The sequence below is a fragment of the Hoplias malabaricus genome, chromosome 14 (genome assembly GCF_029633855.1).
Source record: "Hoplias malabaricus isolate fHopMal1 chromosome 14, fHopMal1.hap1, whole genome shotgun sequence".
NCBI lineage: Eukaryota > Metazoa > Chordata > Actinopteri > Characiformes > Erythrinidae > Hoplias > Hoplias malabaricus.
Genome location: NC_089813.1, coordinates 30,364,480 through 30,384,774, shown reverse-complemented (window position 1 = coordinate 30,384,774; position 20,295 = coordinate 30,364,480). Strand labels below are relative to the sequence as shown.

General features: G+C 41.3%; 2 protein-coding genes across 11 annotated transcripts in view; one reads left to right on the top strand and one right to left on the bottom strand.

The window, feature by feature from the left end:
• LOC136666513 (cytosolic carboxypeptidase 6-like) overlaps positions 1 to 9,514 on the bottom strand; it is a 416,314-nt gene extending 406,800 nt beyond the window's left edge. For 3 of the 6 annotated variants that reach the window (XM_066644737.1, XM_066644734.1, XM_066644730.1), the window contains exons 1-4: positions 9,375 to 9,514; positions 5,710 to 5,963; positions 5,186 to 5,287; positions 4,308 to 4,387 (exon numbers count right to left, since the gene is read on the bottom strand). The gene's annotated coding sequence lies outside the window, so the exon portion shown is untranslated. Of the gene's footprint in view, positions 1 to 4,307; positions 4,388 to 5,185; positions 5,288 to 5,709; positions 5,964 to 8,183; positions 8,292 to 9,374 lie in introns of those variants that run through there. The other 3 variants (XM_066644732.1, XM_066644733.1, XM_066644731.1) reach the window with 3 other exon arrangements.
• Positions 1 to 20,295, top strand: part of elavl4 (ELAV like neuron-specific RNA binding protein 4) — a 94,708-nt gene that overhangs the window by 10,584 nt on the left and 63,829 nt on the right. For 2 of the 5 annotated variants that reach the window (XM_066644745.1, XM_066644743.1), the window contains exon 1: positions 13,095 to 13,257. The exons of 1 other annotated variant lie outside the window; for it this stretch is intronic. In XM_066644745.1, coding sequence (XP_066500842.1) covers positions 13,234 to 13,257 — 24 coding nt within the window. In that variant the 5' untranslated portion in view covers positions 13,095 to 13,233. Of the gene's footprint in view, positions 1 to 11,326; positions 11,751 to 13,094; positions 13,258 to 20,295 lie in introns of those variants that run through there. 2 more of the 5 variants (XM_066644744.1, XM_066644746.1) reach the window with 2 other exon arrangements.

Below are 20,295 nucleotides of genomic sequence, written 5' to 3'. Positions count from 1 at the left end.
CTGATTAAAGCCTCGTCCAGATGGACCACCGTGGTCCTCCTCGTTGCACTGTAGAGCCACCAACTGGGATCAAACGAGACAAAGGCCATCCAACAGCCAAGTGTCCCAATGCCCCCACTCAGCCAACCAGCAGCCAGTGCTTAGCTACCAGCCACGCATACCACACAGCATGATAATGAATAGCAAGGAGCACAATGGATTTCACTCATTTAAACTGAGCCTCAAGTTTATAAACCTCAGCAAGTTATGACATTTAGCTCAACAACTTGCAGATCAATATCAGATTATAATAAAATTCTAACCTACACTTATTAAAAGGCTATTACATATATGTAACATACGTATTTATTTTGACTTAAATTACTTAGTTTAGAACTTATTACTGTATTGTGTAACAGCAAACACATTTTCACAGACTTTAAATAAATTTCTATAGAAAGCTTCATGGTTAAACACAAATTAAATTATTGAAATACAAATAAAATAGTTGATCACCACGTACAGTAGGATGCAAAAAAAAAAAAAAATATATATATATATATATATATATATATATACATATAAACTTGAAAAAGACCAGGCAAGCCTAGCTTTGCCAGATCACGGTGGTGCAGCAGGTAGTGTGGCAGTCACACAGCTCCAGGTTGTGGGGTCAAGCTTCAGGTGACTGTCTGTAAGTAGTTTGGTGTGTTCTCCTTGTGTCTGCGTGGGTTTCCTCCCACGGTCCAAAATCACACGTTGCTCGGTGGATTGGCGACTCAAAAAGTGTGTGTGTGTGTGTGTGTGTGTGTGTGTGTGTGTCACACTGTGAAGGACTGGCACCCCCTCCAGGGTGTGTTCCTGCCTTGTGTCCAATGATGCAAGGTAGGCTCTGGACCCACCGCGACCCTGAACTAGATAAGCGGTTACAGATAATGAATGAATCTTAGATGCAAAGCATTTCTCATACAAATGTCACTAGTATTTGTGTAATTTATGTGGGTCCAAACTATGCATCATTCTTATTAGAAGTCTTACCCAATAAATGACACAAGGATTTTCCTCAGAGACTGAAACATCTATATGGAACATAGAGTAAAATGACAATACCATACAAACATGGTGAATTTTTACAGTAATTTTTATATGCCATTTCTATGATGTCTATTGTTAATTTGCACAGAGTAGGGTAGAGCACATAAAACGGAAATTAATTAAGTCACACAATGAACACAGAAGTCTCCCTGTGTTGTCAATTTTTCAAGTACATGCTGCATGTGGTGGGAAGACAAATAAATGACAGAACTGATGGGCACTGTTGCGTCAGAATTAGAAACTGAAAATTGTTGAATTGACTGGGGTCCACAAGTGACCGTATTTCCAAGATTTCAGAAGCAAAAAACACCCTAGCTTATTTAACTCCAGGAAAATTAATTACAGTCAAAAAAAAAGAAAGGAAATCATGTCTTTGTGGCTGTCCTTATTACAATAATATTTCGAGCATGAACACAAATGGCACAATTAGCAATTACTTGTTTTCTATGGCAGGTAGATACACTATATGGCCAAAAGTAGCAGGAGACACCTCCTAATCATTGTATTTGAGTGTCCCATACAGTCCCATGGATACAGGTGTATACAGTTAACCACCTAACCATGCAGTCAGATTGTACATTTGTAAAAGAATGGGTCTTTCTCAAGCACTCAGTGAATTTGAGTGTGATACTCAAACAGGATGCCACAACTGGAAACTCAGTTTGTGAAATTTCTTCCCTCCTAGATTTATGTTCAAATGTGAGTGATATTATAGAAAAGTGGAAGCGTTTAGAACAGCAATTAAGTCACAAGGTAGCAGACTACCAGTTACAGAGCATGATCACCAAGGGCTGCAACACCTAGTGCATAATACTTGCCAACTCTCTGCTGACACAGTAACTTCAGAATTCCCAACCTCATGTAGCACTAACATCAGCACAAAAACTGTGTTTTTTGTCAAATGCCACAGTTTGGCCCGTACCAAGAGAACAGTACTTGCCTGACTGCAATGTGCAAACTGTAAAGTTTGGTGGAGGATGTATAACATCATAGGGTTGTTCTTCAGGACTTGGCCTAGGCCTATTAGTTACAATGAATGGAAATCTTAATGCTTCCACACACCAAGCAATTTTGGACCATTGTATGCTTACATCATTTGTGGGAAATAGTTTGGGGAAGGCCCTTCTCAGGTCCAGCATGACTATGCCCCAGTGCACAAAGCAAGGTCCATGGTTGGGTGAGTTGGCCTCAACCCTCTCTAAACAACTTTGGGATGAATGAGAATGGAGATTGAAAGCCAAACCCTCCCATCCAATATCAGTGTCTGATCTCACAAACGCTCTTCTAGATGAACAAGCAAATATTCCCACAGACACAAAATGGTGTAGAAAGCCTTCCCAGAAGAGTGGAAGCTGGTATACCTTCAAAAGGAAAGACAAACTGTGTATTATTGCCTATGGATTTAGAATGGGTTGTCATAAAAGCTCCTGTAGGTGTAATGTGTAAGTGTCCAATGCTCATGTCCATTAAGCGTATGTGGCAGTGAGGAGGTTAAAGTTATGCAAGTCAAATTTGGATATGCCTCACAGAAGTTATATATATATAATATATCCTCTAGAAGTCATAAGAATAAAAGTTTACTGTTTTCTGGGCAGTGAAATAAGACATTAAGTGTGGAAATGGAACTTGTGCTGGAGTTTGTATGAAGTGCAAGTTAATCAGTTTTTCATCATATGAAAAAAAATATTTTTAGAACTGTCATAACAAAACCATACAAAGTAAACTATATTATAAAGTTTTCCTAACATATAATGAAGTTCATGTAACGTGTATTGTATTTCAGACCATTTCTACTGGTTCATTCATTAGGAAAAATTTGCTCATTTAAAAATTAAATGACAACATTCAAAATAACAGTATATAAAAAGGGGTCCTCTGCAGTTGCTCAGGAGAGATTGGTAGGGAGTCTCTGTGGATGGGGAGCAGTGTGAGGAGGGCCAGGCCAGCAGGTGGACCCTGACACGTCCAATACGGTTAAGGATCATCATCATAAGAGACACCAGCGGCTGCATGGGACTGAGGTGAGAGAGGGTCCATGTTTACAAAACAGCACCAGGAGAGGGACAGCAGGTGGCTTAGTAGTCAGAGGCACTGATTAGTAACAGTAGGACTGCTGTTTCATATCATGGATATAATAAGAAATAATAGGAAGTTGGCCTTGTCATGGACGGATGCAGCCTGTAAGGTCTATTTCCTCACTTTAACAACTGGTGCTCTGCCCTTGAAAGACATGCTCAGATCTAGCTACTTCCACAATTACTGCAAAATATCACTTCCATTTCGGAGCTTCCACCCATGTCAATAGCCTGGAAAAGTGTGAGGTTGCTTCACAATGGTTTGTCTTTAAATAAAAAAAGGTCAAAACAAAAATGCCAGAGCTTATCGTTCTTCTACAAAATCATTCATTGTCTGTATCTGCTTATCCAGTTGAGGGTTGCGGTGGGTCCAGAGCCTACCCGGAATCACTGGGCGCAAGACAGGAACACACCCTGGAGTTGGCGCCAGTCCTTCACAGGGCGACACACACTTACACCAACGGACACTTTTGAGTCACCAATCCACCTACCAACATGTGTTTTTGGACCGTGTGAGGAAACTGGAGCACCCGGAGGAAACCCACGCAGACACAGGGAGAACACACCAAAGTCCTCACAGACAGACACCTGGAGCCAGACATGTTCGTGGTAGCATTACACCTACAAAACAGTTGCTTTGGAGCGTGTATATTACAGAGGAAGACAGGCCATTTAGGAAAATAGTATGTGGACATGCTTGACCATATACAAAGCTGAACATCTTGACAACATATCGTAAAAGTTACGAGATTCAGCATAACAGAGTATAGTGCATCTTTTCTGTTTTCAAGGTAATCAGTCAGGTTGTGGTTTGAGAGAATCGGATTGTTTACTTAAATTCCATAAAAAGAAACGCCTAGAACAATGAATAATACGGTAGACTACAAAAATGCATTAAACTCTTAAAAAATGTGTGCCATTTATACTTTACCACATTAACATGTAACATAAACATTGCTTCACTTTCTATAGAGACGTTCACCAAATTCTCTGTGACAAACCACAGACAGATTTAGAGAGGTTTAAAAGAAGCTCCTAAAGAGAGAGGCGACTTTAACACAATCGAGTTGACACCTTGCGAAGAGTCTACACTTTACCATCTTAAAATAAACCTGCGATGACTGAGGGTGAAAATTGAGAGGAAAGGTATGCACTTACAGGAGTGATTTTGCCGAGTTGAAACAATTATCACCATGTCTCTCGCATGTTTCAGCATGTCACCCTCCAGCAAGTGCATTCTGAAATATAGCCCAACTCTCGTTAGGGGTGTACTGGAGAAAGTCCATACAACGGAAATGTGCTAAAGTGTATGTGGTATTTGTTCTGTACAAATAGTGCTGTGGCTCAAAATACAATGCTAAACGAGAGTCAAGGAAATTACAATGTGTGTGTGTGTGTGAGTGACTATGTTTAGCAAGTGTGTGTGTTAGAGTGCATGTTTGTGTGTGTATCTGGGCAGGATGGGGCAGGCAGGGTTCAATGTAATTAGTCAGATTGAGGGCTGAAATGAGGCAGTGTGAGAGGAGGCAGAGGCCAGAAGTGTGTGTGTGTGTGTGTGTGTGTGTGTGTGTACGCTGGATGCTTTAATTGGAGCTCAGTGGCTGGTAAGGATCAGAGGTACTCCAGAAACAAAAGAGCAGACAGAGAGAGAGAGAGAGAGAGAGAGAGAGAGCGAGAGAGAGAGAGAGAGAGAGAAGAGAGAGAGAGAGAGAGAGAGAGAGAGAGAGAGAGAGAAAGAGAGAGAGAGAGAGAGAGAGAGAGAGAGAGAGAAAGGTAGCCATGCTGTGTATTTGACAGTGTGTGTGTGTGTGTGTTTGTGTGTGCGTGTGTGTGCGTGTGTGTTGCGTTTGTGTAGGCGCGCAATAGCTAAATTATATTTTATATGTTCAGTTGTGGCTCAAACAGGAGATCAAAACCAGCCCTCAAGACAATGTTATCAGTCATTAAAAAACAAATCAGATAATGTCCTGTGGAAAATGTAAAAATAACATTTTAATGTACACTAAAATCCATGGTTTGGGCTGGTTTCCATTTACCTGTGGAGGGGCTCTTATTCGAATGGTGATTCAGACTCCTGACACGTTACGTTAACAGACTCCCTCTGACAAAACTCTTTCAGTTCGAATTGAGCTTTAGACCTTGCATCAAAACAAAAGAAAAAACATTTTAAATGTCATCTATAATTTGGAGCTGCACATAAAAGACCTTTTTTTTACGGAATGCAAATAAATCAATTAGCCAGGTTGTTAGCTCATTACTCAATTCACAGGCCTCTTCTGCTTTAATGGTTTTTTGACAGCTGATAAATGATGTCATTTACATTAGCTGGCCTGTTTTTAGGGCTGTTTGGCTTGTGGTCGGATGAATCGTGGAGCAGACATATGCAGTAACTGATCATAGAGTAAAACAGGCAAAATGGCAGACAAAATGTTAAGGCAGTGAGAGAAAAAAGCAGTTGGCTTCTAAAGCACAAAGTATAAATGAACATAATTTATTAATGCTAAAATATAAAAGCATGTGTGCATTCAAACACCCATGCAGAAATATTCACTTCTCTCACCATTGTGGGAGATGGCAGGGATCACTCCAGTCACAGCTTCTCTCTCCGAGCCTCAATGTTCTGGAGCCGGAGCCTCCAGCATGGACTGCATGCCATTCTAATCCCTCAGACCATCTTCCTCCATCTGTCCTCACTCCGCCACTGGTCAAACACACGCAGAGAGAGGAACACGCTGCTTGCATGATTCATATTGGAAGCTTTCCTTCACCAGCCTCAGCTCTCATATCACCTCCTTCAAATCCATGGTGCTGAAACTGAATCAGAATAATTAAGTCATTTAAAAGGAAGGGTTCACCCCACATTATCTAGTATGACTAAATTAATAGAAAATCTTTGCAGATTTGGAGCCTTAAAATGGAAAATAAGCGTATGATTTTGAACAGCTCTCCTTCAAAAACATTCTGTGCACCTGATGTTATTGGTCAAACATTTTTGCCAGAATGTGAGCACTCCTCTGGCACTTTACACAGTGTTAAAATATTCATTATGAGTAATGCTCAGATTTCAATTGGAATACCATCATTTTACCTTAACCTACGTTAAAAGCTATGAATGTATTTTTATTCCTGAGAAATTTGGAGATGCCATCTCTTACTGCACAGCAATTATATGGTTTAAATGTGTACACATGAATAAAACACATCAACAGTTTTGTCTCAGTTGTGTTAATATTTACCATGTGTAAATCAATATAAGGCATTAGGCAGAAAGAAATTCTCTGTTCATAGATTTAAATCTTCATTGTCACAGCAAACACTTCTGTGATTGTTTCATTTTTATGCTGTTTAGAAACACAACATGCTCATTATTTTTGATGATCATTTAATAAATTGCCAAAATTGCTTGGAATAAAAATATTTGTTACATTAACATATATTAGCTTATATAACCTAGGGCTCCTAAGTTTCAAACCTTGCCTCGGGTCACTGTCCGTGAGGAGTTTGTTCTGTTCTCTCTACATGTCCATGTGGGTTTCCTCCATGTGCTCTGTCCCATAATCAATAAACACGTGTCGGCAGGTCAATTGGCTATGTGAAATTGTTCACAGGTCTGAGTGCCTGTTTGAGTGTGTGATGTCTTTTGATGGACTGCTGCTCTGTCCAGTGTGTGTGTTCCTTTTTTTTGTGCTCAGTAACTCCAGGTAGGCGCCGGATCCACAGCAACTCAAGACGAATCAGTTACAGAATATGAATGAATGAATAAATTAACTTACATTAAAAGTTAACAATGTTCTTTGTCCCTTTACTGAAATGTTATTATTTTGGAGATATAAAGTTATTTTACAACAGCAGCAATAGAAAAATCTCTACACTCTAAAGCTAGAACCTCCAAAAACTGCCATCCCCCAAATGACATCAAACTAAGGTCATATTAATTTCAATACAACATTATAACAGAAAAAAAATTATATTAAAAACTGTTTTAATTATTTTCCTTGTATATTACAATATACAGTACTGTGCAGAAGTCTTAGGCACCTAAGACAATTATAATAAATTAAACTAATGTCTTCTCAGTAAGTGTGGTGCTTTATAAAGTTATATATGACAGTAAATACAAAATAATTATAATATAAAACAAATAATAAATATAAGAGGATTTATTTCTATAAAGTAGTAGGTGTGAGTGAGTTTGAAGAACAATGTTTTGTTCAGATTCTCTTTGATCGCATGAATTTGTTAAATCAACAGCGCACACTATTTAAAATCATTATTTATTACTGGTAAAACTAGGTAATGGATGGTAACCTCAAATTATACGACTCCATGAGGAGAGATTTGGAAAAAGTTAAACCAACACATTCACAAACAGAGTATCACTCACTGGAATAATGTTATTTAGTTTTATTCTAATGTTGGCCATTATTTGTTGTTTGTTTGTTTGTTTGTTTTTAGCAAATAAACACTTACTGCTCAGATAAATAGCTTTTTAAATCTCATAATCTCTTGTGCTTAAAACTTTTGCACAGCACTGTATATTTCTGATATTTCCGAAGACATATCTCTTTGATAAACTTTCAGGGAAACCATTGCCAATTATCAAAACTAACTATATTACTGCTTCTGCTTTTGTTTTATTTATAGCTCAAGTAGCACTGTTTATAACATCATTATTTCGAACAGGTTTTATTTTTCATTTCCAGTTGTATGTTTTTAAACAGAATATTTATTTTTCTGAGCCAAACTATTTATGTAGTATATAATTACAGCTCTATACAAAACATAAACAAATGTTGTCCTGAGTGTTAAACCAGAAAATAAGTGTTGTTGCATCCTTTAAAAGGAACACTTCCTTGCTGCTTTTGTTTGCGTTTCAGACCAGATCAGCAGAGATTTCGACACAGACTCTCACGCCTGATAAATATTTCACAGGTGCCGTTCTGAAGAGCTGTGGCACTTTGCAAAGGGGGGTCAGAGTTGAAGAGCATAGGGAGATGAATAGAAAGAGAGAGGGAGAAAGAGGAGGATGGCTACCTGTCTAATGCACTGCAACTAGATATCCTCAATCCATCCCTCCAGCTTGGAGAGGGGGAGCAGTGCCCAAAGCGTCCTTTTCTCACCGGCTCCTCTCTCCAGCAGGCCATTGAGCACCGGTAGCAGTCATTAGCAGGCTACTCAGCACGCACTGAGAAGTGGAGAGCGCTCGTGCACGCTCTGCTTTGGGTTAACAGCTCTGCCGAGTTTGGAGGCAGTGGAGAGGCGCTATGATAGCTCCCATCAGTGGCTGGCAGACTGCAGATTGGTGAACTCACACAGAGGTTAATGGACTAACTCAAGTTTGTCTGCGCTGCGATGAGAGGGGCCCTGGTATAATTGAATCAAGCCTGCATGTGAATGAAACCACAAGCAGGTTCTCCTTCTCTCCATGGTTGGGAGTGATCTGAATTAATTTGTTGTTGGGAGGTAGATGAAGGGTGATGCATTTTGAAACACAGTGCCATATTGCAGTTCGCAAACTAAAGCACTGTAGGGTACATTCATTCACGCTTGTGAAAAGTAGCCTACATACTAAAGTTTCATAAAATATAAAAGAACATAACCATAAATAATAGGACAGGTGCATAAACCTGATATGAAATGTGTGAGTGTGTGTGCTGCATTATTAGCGTCTTTCTGCAGCCCTCCCGCAGCCTTTGCGTTGTTGAGATGAAAACTGACACTGATACCTTTGATTGATATAATCACATAAAATACTTTCCTCTATAACTCTGTTATCAGTTGGATATTGTTGGCTGTCTGTTCCTGAAATGTTGTGACTGTGCTGAGCGGCTAGTAAACAATTACGGGTAAAAAAAAAAAGGTGTGGGGAAACCCATGCTGAGATAACAGTTCAAACACTTTACACAAAGACAAGCAAAGCATACACATTTCCACCATACAAATGTATTCCATCAGTGTTGTTAAAGCAAAAATCTTGCCCAGGGAGGTGTTTAATATTATGGATGCTGGGAAATAAAGGATTAACATGTACTTACTTTGTAGGGTTTATGGAGTTAGCACAGGTGCTAATACAGACTTATTAATCAGTCACTACTGAGAAACTAACATGTACATTATAAGCGGTTACTCTAGAATTCTGATGGTGCCTAAGTGATCGTCATGCCTGATCACTTATCATGTGCACGATGAGAAAAAGCAACTCACACACACACATTCAGTACTAACCTGGGGACGTACACATAGCTGAGTTTTTTGAGGTCGTCGACACGTGTGGGAGGCTTGTGTGTCCACTGAGAAATCTCTTTCATATTTAACACGGCTGCTGGACCCTCATGCCAACACTCATTCTCATCAAGCTGTGAGAGCAGCACCGGGGGACGTCATGCTTTGTTTCTGCAGGTAGAGCAAGGGCGGTAAGAGCTGGGTTTAGAGGTCCGAGTTTCAGTTTCTTAATTCTAACGTTAGTCCGTATATAGAGTCCTATACATTCCATACATATATTATTTTCAAAATTTATTTGCTGGGCCCATATCGGGGACAACATATTTATTACTCTGACTTATTTTGAGATGACAAAACAAAATAATTTACTAGGCTAACTGAACAACATGTAAAGAGCAGCCTACTTCTCACTCCGCGGTCTATTGACTGTTCTCTGGGAACAAAGCTGCAAACGTGGCCCCTTACAACAACACAAATGTTCAAAACGCAACAATATGTGGACCAATAACTCTGTTTATTTTCACCAACTAACCTCCAGTCCCGTCTTCTGCTCTAACTGTGGCGGTAGTGTCGTTAAACGCCATAAATTTTTCCCGCCCCAAAAAAAACAAACACCAGAGGCCCAATGGAGCCAAGTGCGCATGCGTGGCCGAGGCACTGGAATATGGCACCGTTACTTTTTGTGAGCAGCGCTTGCGGCTCGAGCCAGAGAGGGCGGGAAACTGAGGAACACAGGAGGATGCCTTACGGGGATTTCCTTCACTTAACTTTAATATTTTCCATAGACTGTTTGACGTCTGCAGCATGAACGGAACGGAAAAGCGAGCATGTGCGTTTAGGTGTTAAGGGACTTTTAGGTCATGTGGGACAGCGTGTCAAAGACCATGTAAGACAAAGACATGTTTACTTGCAGTGACTATAAACAGTGACTTTTTACTTTATCTTTAGAAAAAAATGTAGGTCTCCTAGTGAATGAGGAATCCTTGCAGTGCTATTAACAAGGAAAACAAATTAAAGTAGCCCCTAGAAACTCACCTCTTTTGATCAGAATTCCATATTCAGATATTATTTCCAAGAAAAATGTTGCATTAATGCCCTTAAAGTGGTCCAAACGTTACTCTTTACATTTGCCTTCATTCAGAATGTGCAGATCGATTAATACGCATCTGCTCAAAAGCTCAACAGGGCAGGTTCATCCTTAGGGTTATGACGTAAAAAATGCCTCCCCGAGTCTGTTTCTGAGGCTGTGTTTTTAACACTGCATCTTTATAGCAGAAATGTTCAGCGTTGGCGTTGACTGCTTATCTCGTGCCTGAATGTCTCCTAGAATATTAATGAACACTTCACACACACATGATCTGAAGGTACGAAAGGGGTTCTTTTAAAAGTTGGTCTATAAAATATACATTATCCCAATATATTTAACAGATCAAAATCACTGGCATTAAGTGCTTAAAGCGCATTGTGCTCTATATTTCTTCTCCGCTGATTTTTTTTTTTTGTCTGTAGATGTTGTAGTCACGGGCATGTGTCCTCCGCGTAGCTCTCGCCAAACTCCGCTCCACCCGTCATTGGGGTCCAGTGAAGGGCGTTAACCAGCACGAGAGCAGCAGCGGTACCTCGAGCTTTCCCGTTTTTTGCCCCCTACAGACCCCTACTGACACACGCTGATTTTTTTTTTAGTTTTTTTTTACACCCGTATTCCGACAGGTGTGTTTGGATTGGCTAATAACCTACACTCAGGGTTTGCCCGCCAATCAGAGAGCAGCAGGGCCGGGCTTGTAGCAATACAGCTGTTTTCACATACTTGTGAAAATGAACTAATGGCCAATAGTGGCGCTGAGGGGCGGGGCAGGCTGGAAAACGAGTGGGGAGGAAAACGCGCGGTGCTAATCTTCCCATCCACGCGCGCGCCACTCTGCCTACACTCAACCAATCACAGTGCGCACGAGACCGCCGCTACGCTCCATAAATGGTGCGAAGGAAATGTACCTAGCTGTACCGAGTCAGGCGCGGCGGCGAGCATTCCGATTTCTGTTGATTTTATTTTTCTTTTGTAACCGTTTTATTCCTCGTCCGTTTCCCTCGTTCTCGCGCCCTGGAGTTGACAGTGGAACGGCGTCGTTTATTTTTTAGTGTCGGACACATCTGTCACGGCCGTCGCTGCCCTCTCTTTCCCGCTCTCTCTCTCTCTCTCTCTCTCTCTCTCTCTCTCTCTCTCTCTCTCTCGCTCACACACACACACACACACACGGAGCTCGCTGTAGCGTTTAGACTAATTTATCCTCAGTGTATGGTGTAGTCTCCGCCTGAAGAGAACAGTCGACGGCTCCTATTGTTTTTTCCCCTCTTCACACCTCAGAAACAAGAATGGTCATGGTGAGTAGTGTGGCCTGGGTTGTTTTGTTGCAGGACTGGTGTCTGGTTTTCTTTGTAAAGGGGCTCATTTTTGTAATAAATACATTAAATAATATTTAGCGTAATAGCTGCTGTTTACCTCAGAAAGTTATACAGCCTTGTGAATTAGTGTCTGTTATCTTCATTACTATGAAAGGGACGAGGACAGAACATAATGCAGACTTGCTCTCTCAGGTGTAATTCTTATAGCACTGGTGTGTGTGTGTGTGTGTGTTTAACTGTTCTTGACATTGTTGCTGTTCTCTTGAAAAGCCGCAAGTGCACGCTTGTATCTATTACTTGTCTAATTTGATGCCGAAGTCCATTGAAGTCCTCGCACGTATAGCAAAACCAGTGTGGACACTTGTGTAATACTGAGGTGTGTGTGTTTAATATCCTCCTCGTGTTAGAGTGCGCATGTGATTGTTGTACTCCGCTACAGAGGAACTCGCTTTTCTCGGGTCCACGACACCCTGTTATCCACTCTGCTGCATAAAACGGTGCAGGTTATATGAGCACTTAGCATACAATACGCTTTTAACACGAGCAACACCGTTATTACAGCGAACACGTTGTTATCAGAGAGGTAGTATGTATTAATGCACTTTGAATGTGATGTGAGAGCCATTTGCAGCTGCAGTGAAATGACAGTAAAGTGTGCTTTTATTGTCAGTACATTTTCAATGTCTTTGGAAACACTGGGAGAATCCTCTTGGGTTATTGATTATTTAATTTGAAGTTTTGAAAACCATGTCTCTGACCTTCTAGACTAGCAAGAGGGGCTGCTTCTAGAAATCTACACCAGCTTTATGTAAATTTTACATAGCAATCTTCTGTGGTTGGCGTTTTCAGAAAAGAAAACATCCTGCTGAAATCAGTGCCTCCCTTTTAGTGCTTTTAGTACGCATACATTAGTGGTTAATTTATGTGCCCTGTGCTGTGCAGGCATCCTATCAGCGTAGTGCCTGTAAGTGCAGTCTCTCATTGCGCTCACTCAAGCACGGACCTCAGCAGCGATTGATTGCTTTTGGTGGTATGGAAGGAAAGGCAGGGAGAGGAAAAGAAGGGGGGCTTTTCTTTAGCTAAAGGCAGGATCAGTGCTCCTCCTGTCTGCTAGGCTGCCAGAGCGAAGGTGTTAATTTTTTACAAGGGGGGGAGTGCAGATGACGAGCGGACAAGGCAGCCAGTGAAAGCACAGAGGGAGGAGGGGGCTGCTAGTGACCTCACCAATGAGGAGGGAGCGAGGGGAGCGGGGGGCTGCAGCATTTGGCTCATGCCGAAGCCTGTGCATTCACAAGCAGCTGCGCTCCGAGAAGGAATGCCCACTCTCTCTCTGGCTGGCCGCACGCTGCCTCGCCACCGCTGAGACACTTACAGAGAGAGAGGGAGAGAGAGAGAGAGCTCAGAGAGTGAGAGGGGGACATTCGCACAGCTGCGGGAGAGAACTGTGCTCGCTGGCTCACAAATGGAGTGGAATGGGTTTAAAATGGTAAGGATGCTGCAGTGATTTTTGTCGGGGGTGTGCGTGTCTGTGAGTGTGCGTGTGTTGCCCTTGCCATATTTCATTGCTTGCAGCTGCAGTGCCTGCACTAGAGAGCCTACCGCTTCCTCTCGCTCTTTCCTTGTGTCTGGAAGTGTCTCAGATCCCTTCTGCTTCAATCTGAACCCAGCCGTCATAGTCCTCACCTACACGAAGGTGCATCCGGGCTGTGGAAATAAAAAATAAGGGTGGAACAAGGGAAAGGGAAGAAGTGGTTCAGGAGGAGAGGAGGGGAAAGGACAGGAAAGGCATGGAGGATAAAGGGCTGCGGGGTGTGCTGCCAGGTTTTAAAACCTGTTTTACGACCAAAGAGGTGTGCAGAATCTTAATGAACACCTTTAGGTAACGCTCGCCTTTGTTCCTCTTCTTCTCCCCCTATACAGTGTGTGCCAAACCCCTCAGTATTGATTTACACATCTTTAACCCAGCGCTTTTCTAATGTGCACGTTTTGGTGTTTTGTAGTTCTGTGAATGTGCAGGAATAGGTTGGTGATGATGCGGGATGCAGATGCAGCGTATTGCATAACTGCATGGCACTGAGCATTCTGAAGCGTAAGTTTGTAAATGAGTGCGAGTGGGAGTGACCCAGTATGGGAGAGTGAGTGAGCGAGTGTGTGTGTGTGTGTTTACTTGTGAGCGTGCAAACTGGGTTTCAGTTTACATTTAAATCTATGCATATTCCTTTGTGTAAATGTGTGAAAATCACCGGCTGTGTGAGTATTACGGTTTGGGTAAATATTACAATGGCAGGGATAGGGAAGGCTGCAGTTTGCCTGCTCTGTGTGGATGTGTGTGTGTAAGCATGTGTGTAAGCGTGTGTGTGCATCCATTGTTGACTAAAGGCTCAGAGGCTGCCTCTCCCGACTGTCACCAGGCTAGTGGGAGACTGTGCCTGCCTGGAACGAACTCACCCCATGAGAGAGACTGAGAGAGAGACATAGAAAGAGGTGGGGGGGGGGGGGTGTGAGGGAGTAGCAAAGCTGACAAAACTACATTTAATCAGAAGACACTTCTTTGTATATTTACTACAATGTTCAGAAGAGTAGGATGGGCACTGATGGCTAACGTTGCTTGCATGCATTTTTTAACAGGATCACACGACTGTCAAAAACTAGATGGCATTGGAGCGGGTTTTAAAATGGTGTCCTCCTCCACTGCTTTGGGAATTCTACAGCTTGGCTATTTGCATCCAAAATGTGGGCAGCATTATTCTTTTTTCCCCTCACTCTCTCTGATTTGTTTTTTTATTATTTTAGGAAAATAATTGACTGTTTGCGCTTGTGGGATTTAACACACACTGAAAATTCTAATTGAAATAAGAGTGTTTCCAAACCAAGAATCCTGCTGTCCCTGTATATATATATATAAAATACATGTATATGTGGTACAATTGAGTGATGCCGTGGAGTAGTGAGGGAGCTTGTCCATCAGTGAGTGTTGAAGGATTCAGGGGGCGTAGAGGTGGAGACAGAAAAGTGAGAGAGAGAGAGACTTCCTACACTATTTTAAATTCTGAATTGATTAAAACTCATCCTCCTCCTCCTCCTCCTCCGCAGTACCTTGTCACAGGAAGAGCAGCCACTGACCACTGAGCACAACCTACCCGCCTTCTGCTTTCTGGACCAATCCTCTCTCCACTCTTCTCCTCTCTACTTTTCCTTCCTTTCTTCTGCTTTTTTATTTTTTTGCTACCTCTCTTTTGTTTTCTCCTCCATTTCTCCTCTTTTTTTCACCCTTTAGTTTCCACTCTCCTTCCCTCCTTTTTTTCCATCCTTCCTCCTCCTGTACGCAAGCCACGCCACTCTACTCCTGGGTTTTTCTCCTTTGTTGTCCAGCTCCAAGGTTGCATATCAATGCTAATAAGTCTGTGGCTAGACTGAATATTAAGAGGCAGAGGATCAGGGCGCAGGTGGGCAGCAGTGAGAGAGAAAGAGAGAGAGAGAGTGACCGCTGAGCTCTCAGGACCAAGCAGCAGGGGTGAGAAAACAGCCCTAGTATGTGCAATGGCTGGGTGAAAGTGTTTGCACCCCTTTTTCCACATAGCGTGACTGCACATGACAGCGACCTGACACAGGAGGCCACTTGATTTGTCAGAAAGTGAGGGAATGGTAGTGAACAAGAGTGAATTAAAAGAATAAGAAATACAGAGTGGAAAAAGAAAGTAAGAAGGAGCTGAAGTTGTTTCTCTACTGCTGTATATACTCAGGAGATGCATGTCACTACTGCATCCATCCATAACTGTTCTACTGCAAGAGAGAAGCTGGATGTTTTTAAAAGCACTTTTCACAGTGCTTTTCCCTCTTGGCCTCAGATGGTGGCGCTGTAGAGCTTCCACCCGAAAGAATAACACAACTCTACCTCTAATAGGTACCACACATGCACCTCTCTTAAATGCACAACCACCAACAGCGATTGCATTTTATTAGTGAAGGTTTTATTTTGTTCATTTGAACAAAAGGACTACGTCAATGCAGTGTATGACGTTAGATTCATATAATTCCAGCAACAGGCCACAGTTAAAAGTAACTGTGTTACTCTTACAGCAACTGCCTTGTATTCATTATCACTACAACATACAGAAGTCAATTAAGTGTCATAGTTTAGATGATAGCTTCTACACTGTAATACGCTCATACATGTTTTTTTATTATGCTGTACCCAGCTCCATAATCTGAATATGCAACTGAAACCATGAGACATCATGACTGACATGTGAACAGATCTTCAAAGACACAACAGATACAGATCGGCTCATGGACTGGACGTGTGGTCAGCGAGAACAGGCTGAATAGGGAGGACAGGCAGGAGATGCTTTAAATGCATGCATAGGCATTCCAAGATTGCAGCAGTGGTAAGAAGAAAAACACACCTAAAGCATTATTCTTACATGAATATTACTGAAAAATAAGGATATTTCAAACCTCTGGCCCCATGGCTTTTATATGTTTAGGCAAGGACGATGGAGACTCAGGCATAACTGCATTGAGTCTGCGTCTCATACTGAATATCGTAGTCTAGGTCAGGTCATATTCTCTGGTGCCACAGATGTATTAATGTACTGTTATTCAAACAGCAGGCAGATATTGATCTCTTTGTTTATTTGTTTGTTTGTTACTGTCACTTCATGTCGTCACTCATTATTTTATGTGATTACTGTTAATATAATTATTATTGTGAGTATGTGATAAGCATCAATTCTCAGGGTGTGACTGGAAAACCAAGAAGTGTAGCTCAGGTCCTAATGAGTTCCATAGGCCTTTTTCCATACGATGAAAGTACTGTATTTTACATGTTGTAAACAGATGTTGTCCTTTGTTTCATTTTTCAGATTCAGGTTTTTGTTTTCTTTTAAGCCTGTGTTAAAAAGGGGCTCGTGATTCTAAAGGCCTTGTGAAGTTCCGTTGGCACAGAAATTAAGTGGGGTAATTTTGGAAGTCTTGACATATTTCAGATGGCAAATTATCTTAGATAAGCAAAGGTTAATACGCCATGTCTATTCAAACAAAATCTGCTTGGGAGCATTGTCTCAATCATTGCCTTTCTTTTTTAAGTAGCCTTCATTTTGTGCAAAGGCTAAATATACATGAATACCAACAAAACGATTTAGTTAAAATTTTAATAGGCTTCCACAGTGATTTCTCTCATTTATTCATCTCCATTCTCCCTGCAGATAGCTGAGGCGAGCGAGCGAGTGAGAGAGAGACAGACAGAGAGAGACAGAGAGAGAGAGCTCTTAAGGGAGAAGGCTTCACAAGCACGAGCCTAATTCCTCTGGCGCAAATTCAAAGTGCCACGCACAGACAGGCGATAATCAGCTGGATACACTCGCTCACATGCGCACACACACCCTACATACATGTACGCACACTACCCACTTCCAAAAAAGGTTCTGTTCCCTGTGTCTCACCTACTGCTGCCTCTTTAAACTCATATTCCAGTGTGCCTCAATAAAGGCAAAGGAAACTGTCATAAAGACACATCCACACATGTGGAAGGAATATTTTCTTTTATTTTTGCCTTGCGTTCTTCTATTTCCTCCCTCTCTCTCTCTCTCTCTCTCTCTCTCTCTTCAGCTTTTTCTTTGTCTTTCTCGGCCCTTATTGTCCTCCCTCCCTCCCTCTCTCTCTCTCTCTCTCTCTCTCTCTCTCTCTCTCTCTCTCTCTTTCTCCCTCTCTCTGCCTGTGTGTTTTGGTATTCATACAGACGTTTGGATTTGAGTGGCAGCCTCTCCTGAGACTGTGCACAAACTGCACATTTCTCTGATCTACATTTTGCACCCCAGGAAAAGACAGCAGCAGCAGAGGCAGCAGGAGGCAAGCCTTCACGGCTAGCTATCACTAGCTCAACCCTGCACACTGCAGCCCCCCACCACTCGCCAATAAACCCACTTCCACAGGGCACTAAAGGACATCTCAAGGTCACTCACAAAATGGGCTGACATTTGCATCGTTGCTGGCGTTCTAAAGCGTTTTTTATGTTACATGAAATAATAAATTTGATTTGAAACAGTAACATCTAGAATTAATACACTTTACAACACAACTAAAGTTAGAACCTGAATATGTTCTTCTTTTTAAATGAATAGTAAAGGCAAGCAGAAAGCATGAATGCATGTACACATGCAAATTCCCATTATTTTGATAAAATTAATACAAATATGTCAGGCCACCCTCTTTCAAAACAACTATTCTAATGGGATGCCCCTTAGTTTTGAATTACAGAGACCTTTCCATGAAACACGATTTGTTTTAAGGAACCAGCGAACATACAATTGCAGCTTATTACCAGTACGGTTTGAAATTTTAGTACGCTGGTGTATGCAGGTGATACATATTGCAATATAATCCCATTAAATGAATATGAGATTTTTTTAAAATGAAAATTGAGTGAATTATACTTTAAAAATATATCACTGCAGTGAGCACAATGGAATTAATCCCTCTTTTTCCAGATGCTGCAAGAATCATCATGATATCGGTTTATGAACCTGATTTATAAATCTTCTCTGTAGCTTAAGGAGACGAAACGTAAGCAGCCAAAAGCAGAAAGTAGAAAAGGCTTGAACCGAGAACAGAAGGGAACAGTGGGTATAAATGTCAAAGATAGTTCTGCTCTCTGAACATTAGTTGTTTGGGGTCAAAGTTCATAGAGGGTAAGGGTCACCAGTCTGTAACACATGGCCACAATGCAACCTGACAGAGAAAGGGCAAATGGTAGCACCGCAAAAAACATTTTGATCAAAATAGTAACCATAGATACCACTGCTGGCATTTCACGAAGGGACTGTATTGCATGAAATCTTGCCCCTGCCTCTCCTGTGGCTGAAGATATTGTTATCTCGCTGTCAGCTGGAGTTAGCTTGATTAACAGTGAGAGCAGACCCTCAGCACAAGTTGCCGTCTTGTCTCAGAGCAAACGTTATTTTTTCCACAAAATGTCTTTCAGCCTTCATTTACATGCAACAGGTTTACTTACTGCGTGATAGTGGTTCAACACAAACCATGTACCACATTACAGACAGCAACATGCCAAACACTAAGAGAGTCATTTACACAGCAGAGTTTAAAAACAAGCCATCATCCTGGTGCAGCTCTGTTTCAGAATGGATGGATGCATGGATAACCCTATATATTTCCTGGCATATACTATATGAGCATCAATTGTCCCCTGTGGGCATTTTCAATTACACTATAGCTCAGTAGTGGAAGATTAATCTGCTATTTTGAATGCATGCCACATTTGGTGCTTTCGTTGAGATTCTGCAGGGGAGTTATCTCCTCTGCCATGAGACTCCATTAGGTTCTTTTTGTCTCTTTGCTGCAGCAGATGCTGCTTTATACCTCAATACACGTCTGCATAATCTGACCCATAATTCAGAGACAAAGACGTTGTTCATTGTTTTATTAAATTGAATGACAATCCATATCCTGCACTTAAATAGAACTACACCAGATAAATAGACAGTACATTGGCAGTTAATGGCCTACAGGAGGAGGTTTGTCAACTAATTGAGGTCAAACGAGCTTTGCCAAAATACATCTATCTATGTATTTATTTATTTACTTATGCTTTTAAGGCATGTGCCCTAAATAATTTGTATATTGGTCGATCTCTTTTTGTTGTATTTCACTTCTATTTCCAACCGTTTATTCTTTTTTTCCCGCTCCTATACACTTATTTATTTTTTTCCTATCCACATTGACATGTCACACTTTCTACACACAGAACACATTGCCATTTTTATCTTCAACACAGAGGCAGATCAGAATGTCCTAGTTTACTTTAAAACTGAAAATAGGAACCATTTAGCAAATGTTCATATAAATATAAAGGCACATCTAGGTTAGTTTAAACAGTGGAAACATTTTATTTTGTCCCTCTTTGTGGATAACATTTTAGCCAGTTAATGCTATTATATTATAGTATCAGTAAAGTTTATAAGTTCAGTCTTGTTACTGCGTATGAGAAAGTATATTTGATCATAAGAGATGTGGGGAGGGGAGGGGTTGAAGTTTCCAGCAAATTCTAGCACAGCTGTTTGGGTCTTTGAACAATACTCCAAACTTCAAAAACAAACATACTGCACCCTGTTATACGTTACAGATCATAGTTGGGGCTCATATTGATTGTACAAGAATTCTCCTACCCTTTTACCCGTTTATATTCCGTATCCTCTCTCAGGAAGCACACAATGTCCAATTACGGAACTGAGAGTGTGCACACAGACAGACATGTTTCTCAGTAGCAGCAGTAACTACAGCACAGTATTGTTTTGATCAAATATGTGTATTGGTTGTTGAGACAAAGCCAGGTTGATCTCTTATCATGCAGACTCAATAAGCCTCAGGCAGCTTCTGTCCACTTTGTTAGTTAGCTTTGTTTTTCTTGGTGCTTCTATAAATGTCAAGTTTTAACAAAGGATGTTTCTGATGAGGTACGTTTTTAGAAACAAAGGCTGGTTAAAGCTAGAACTCGAAAATGGAACCT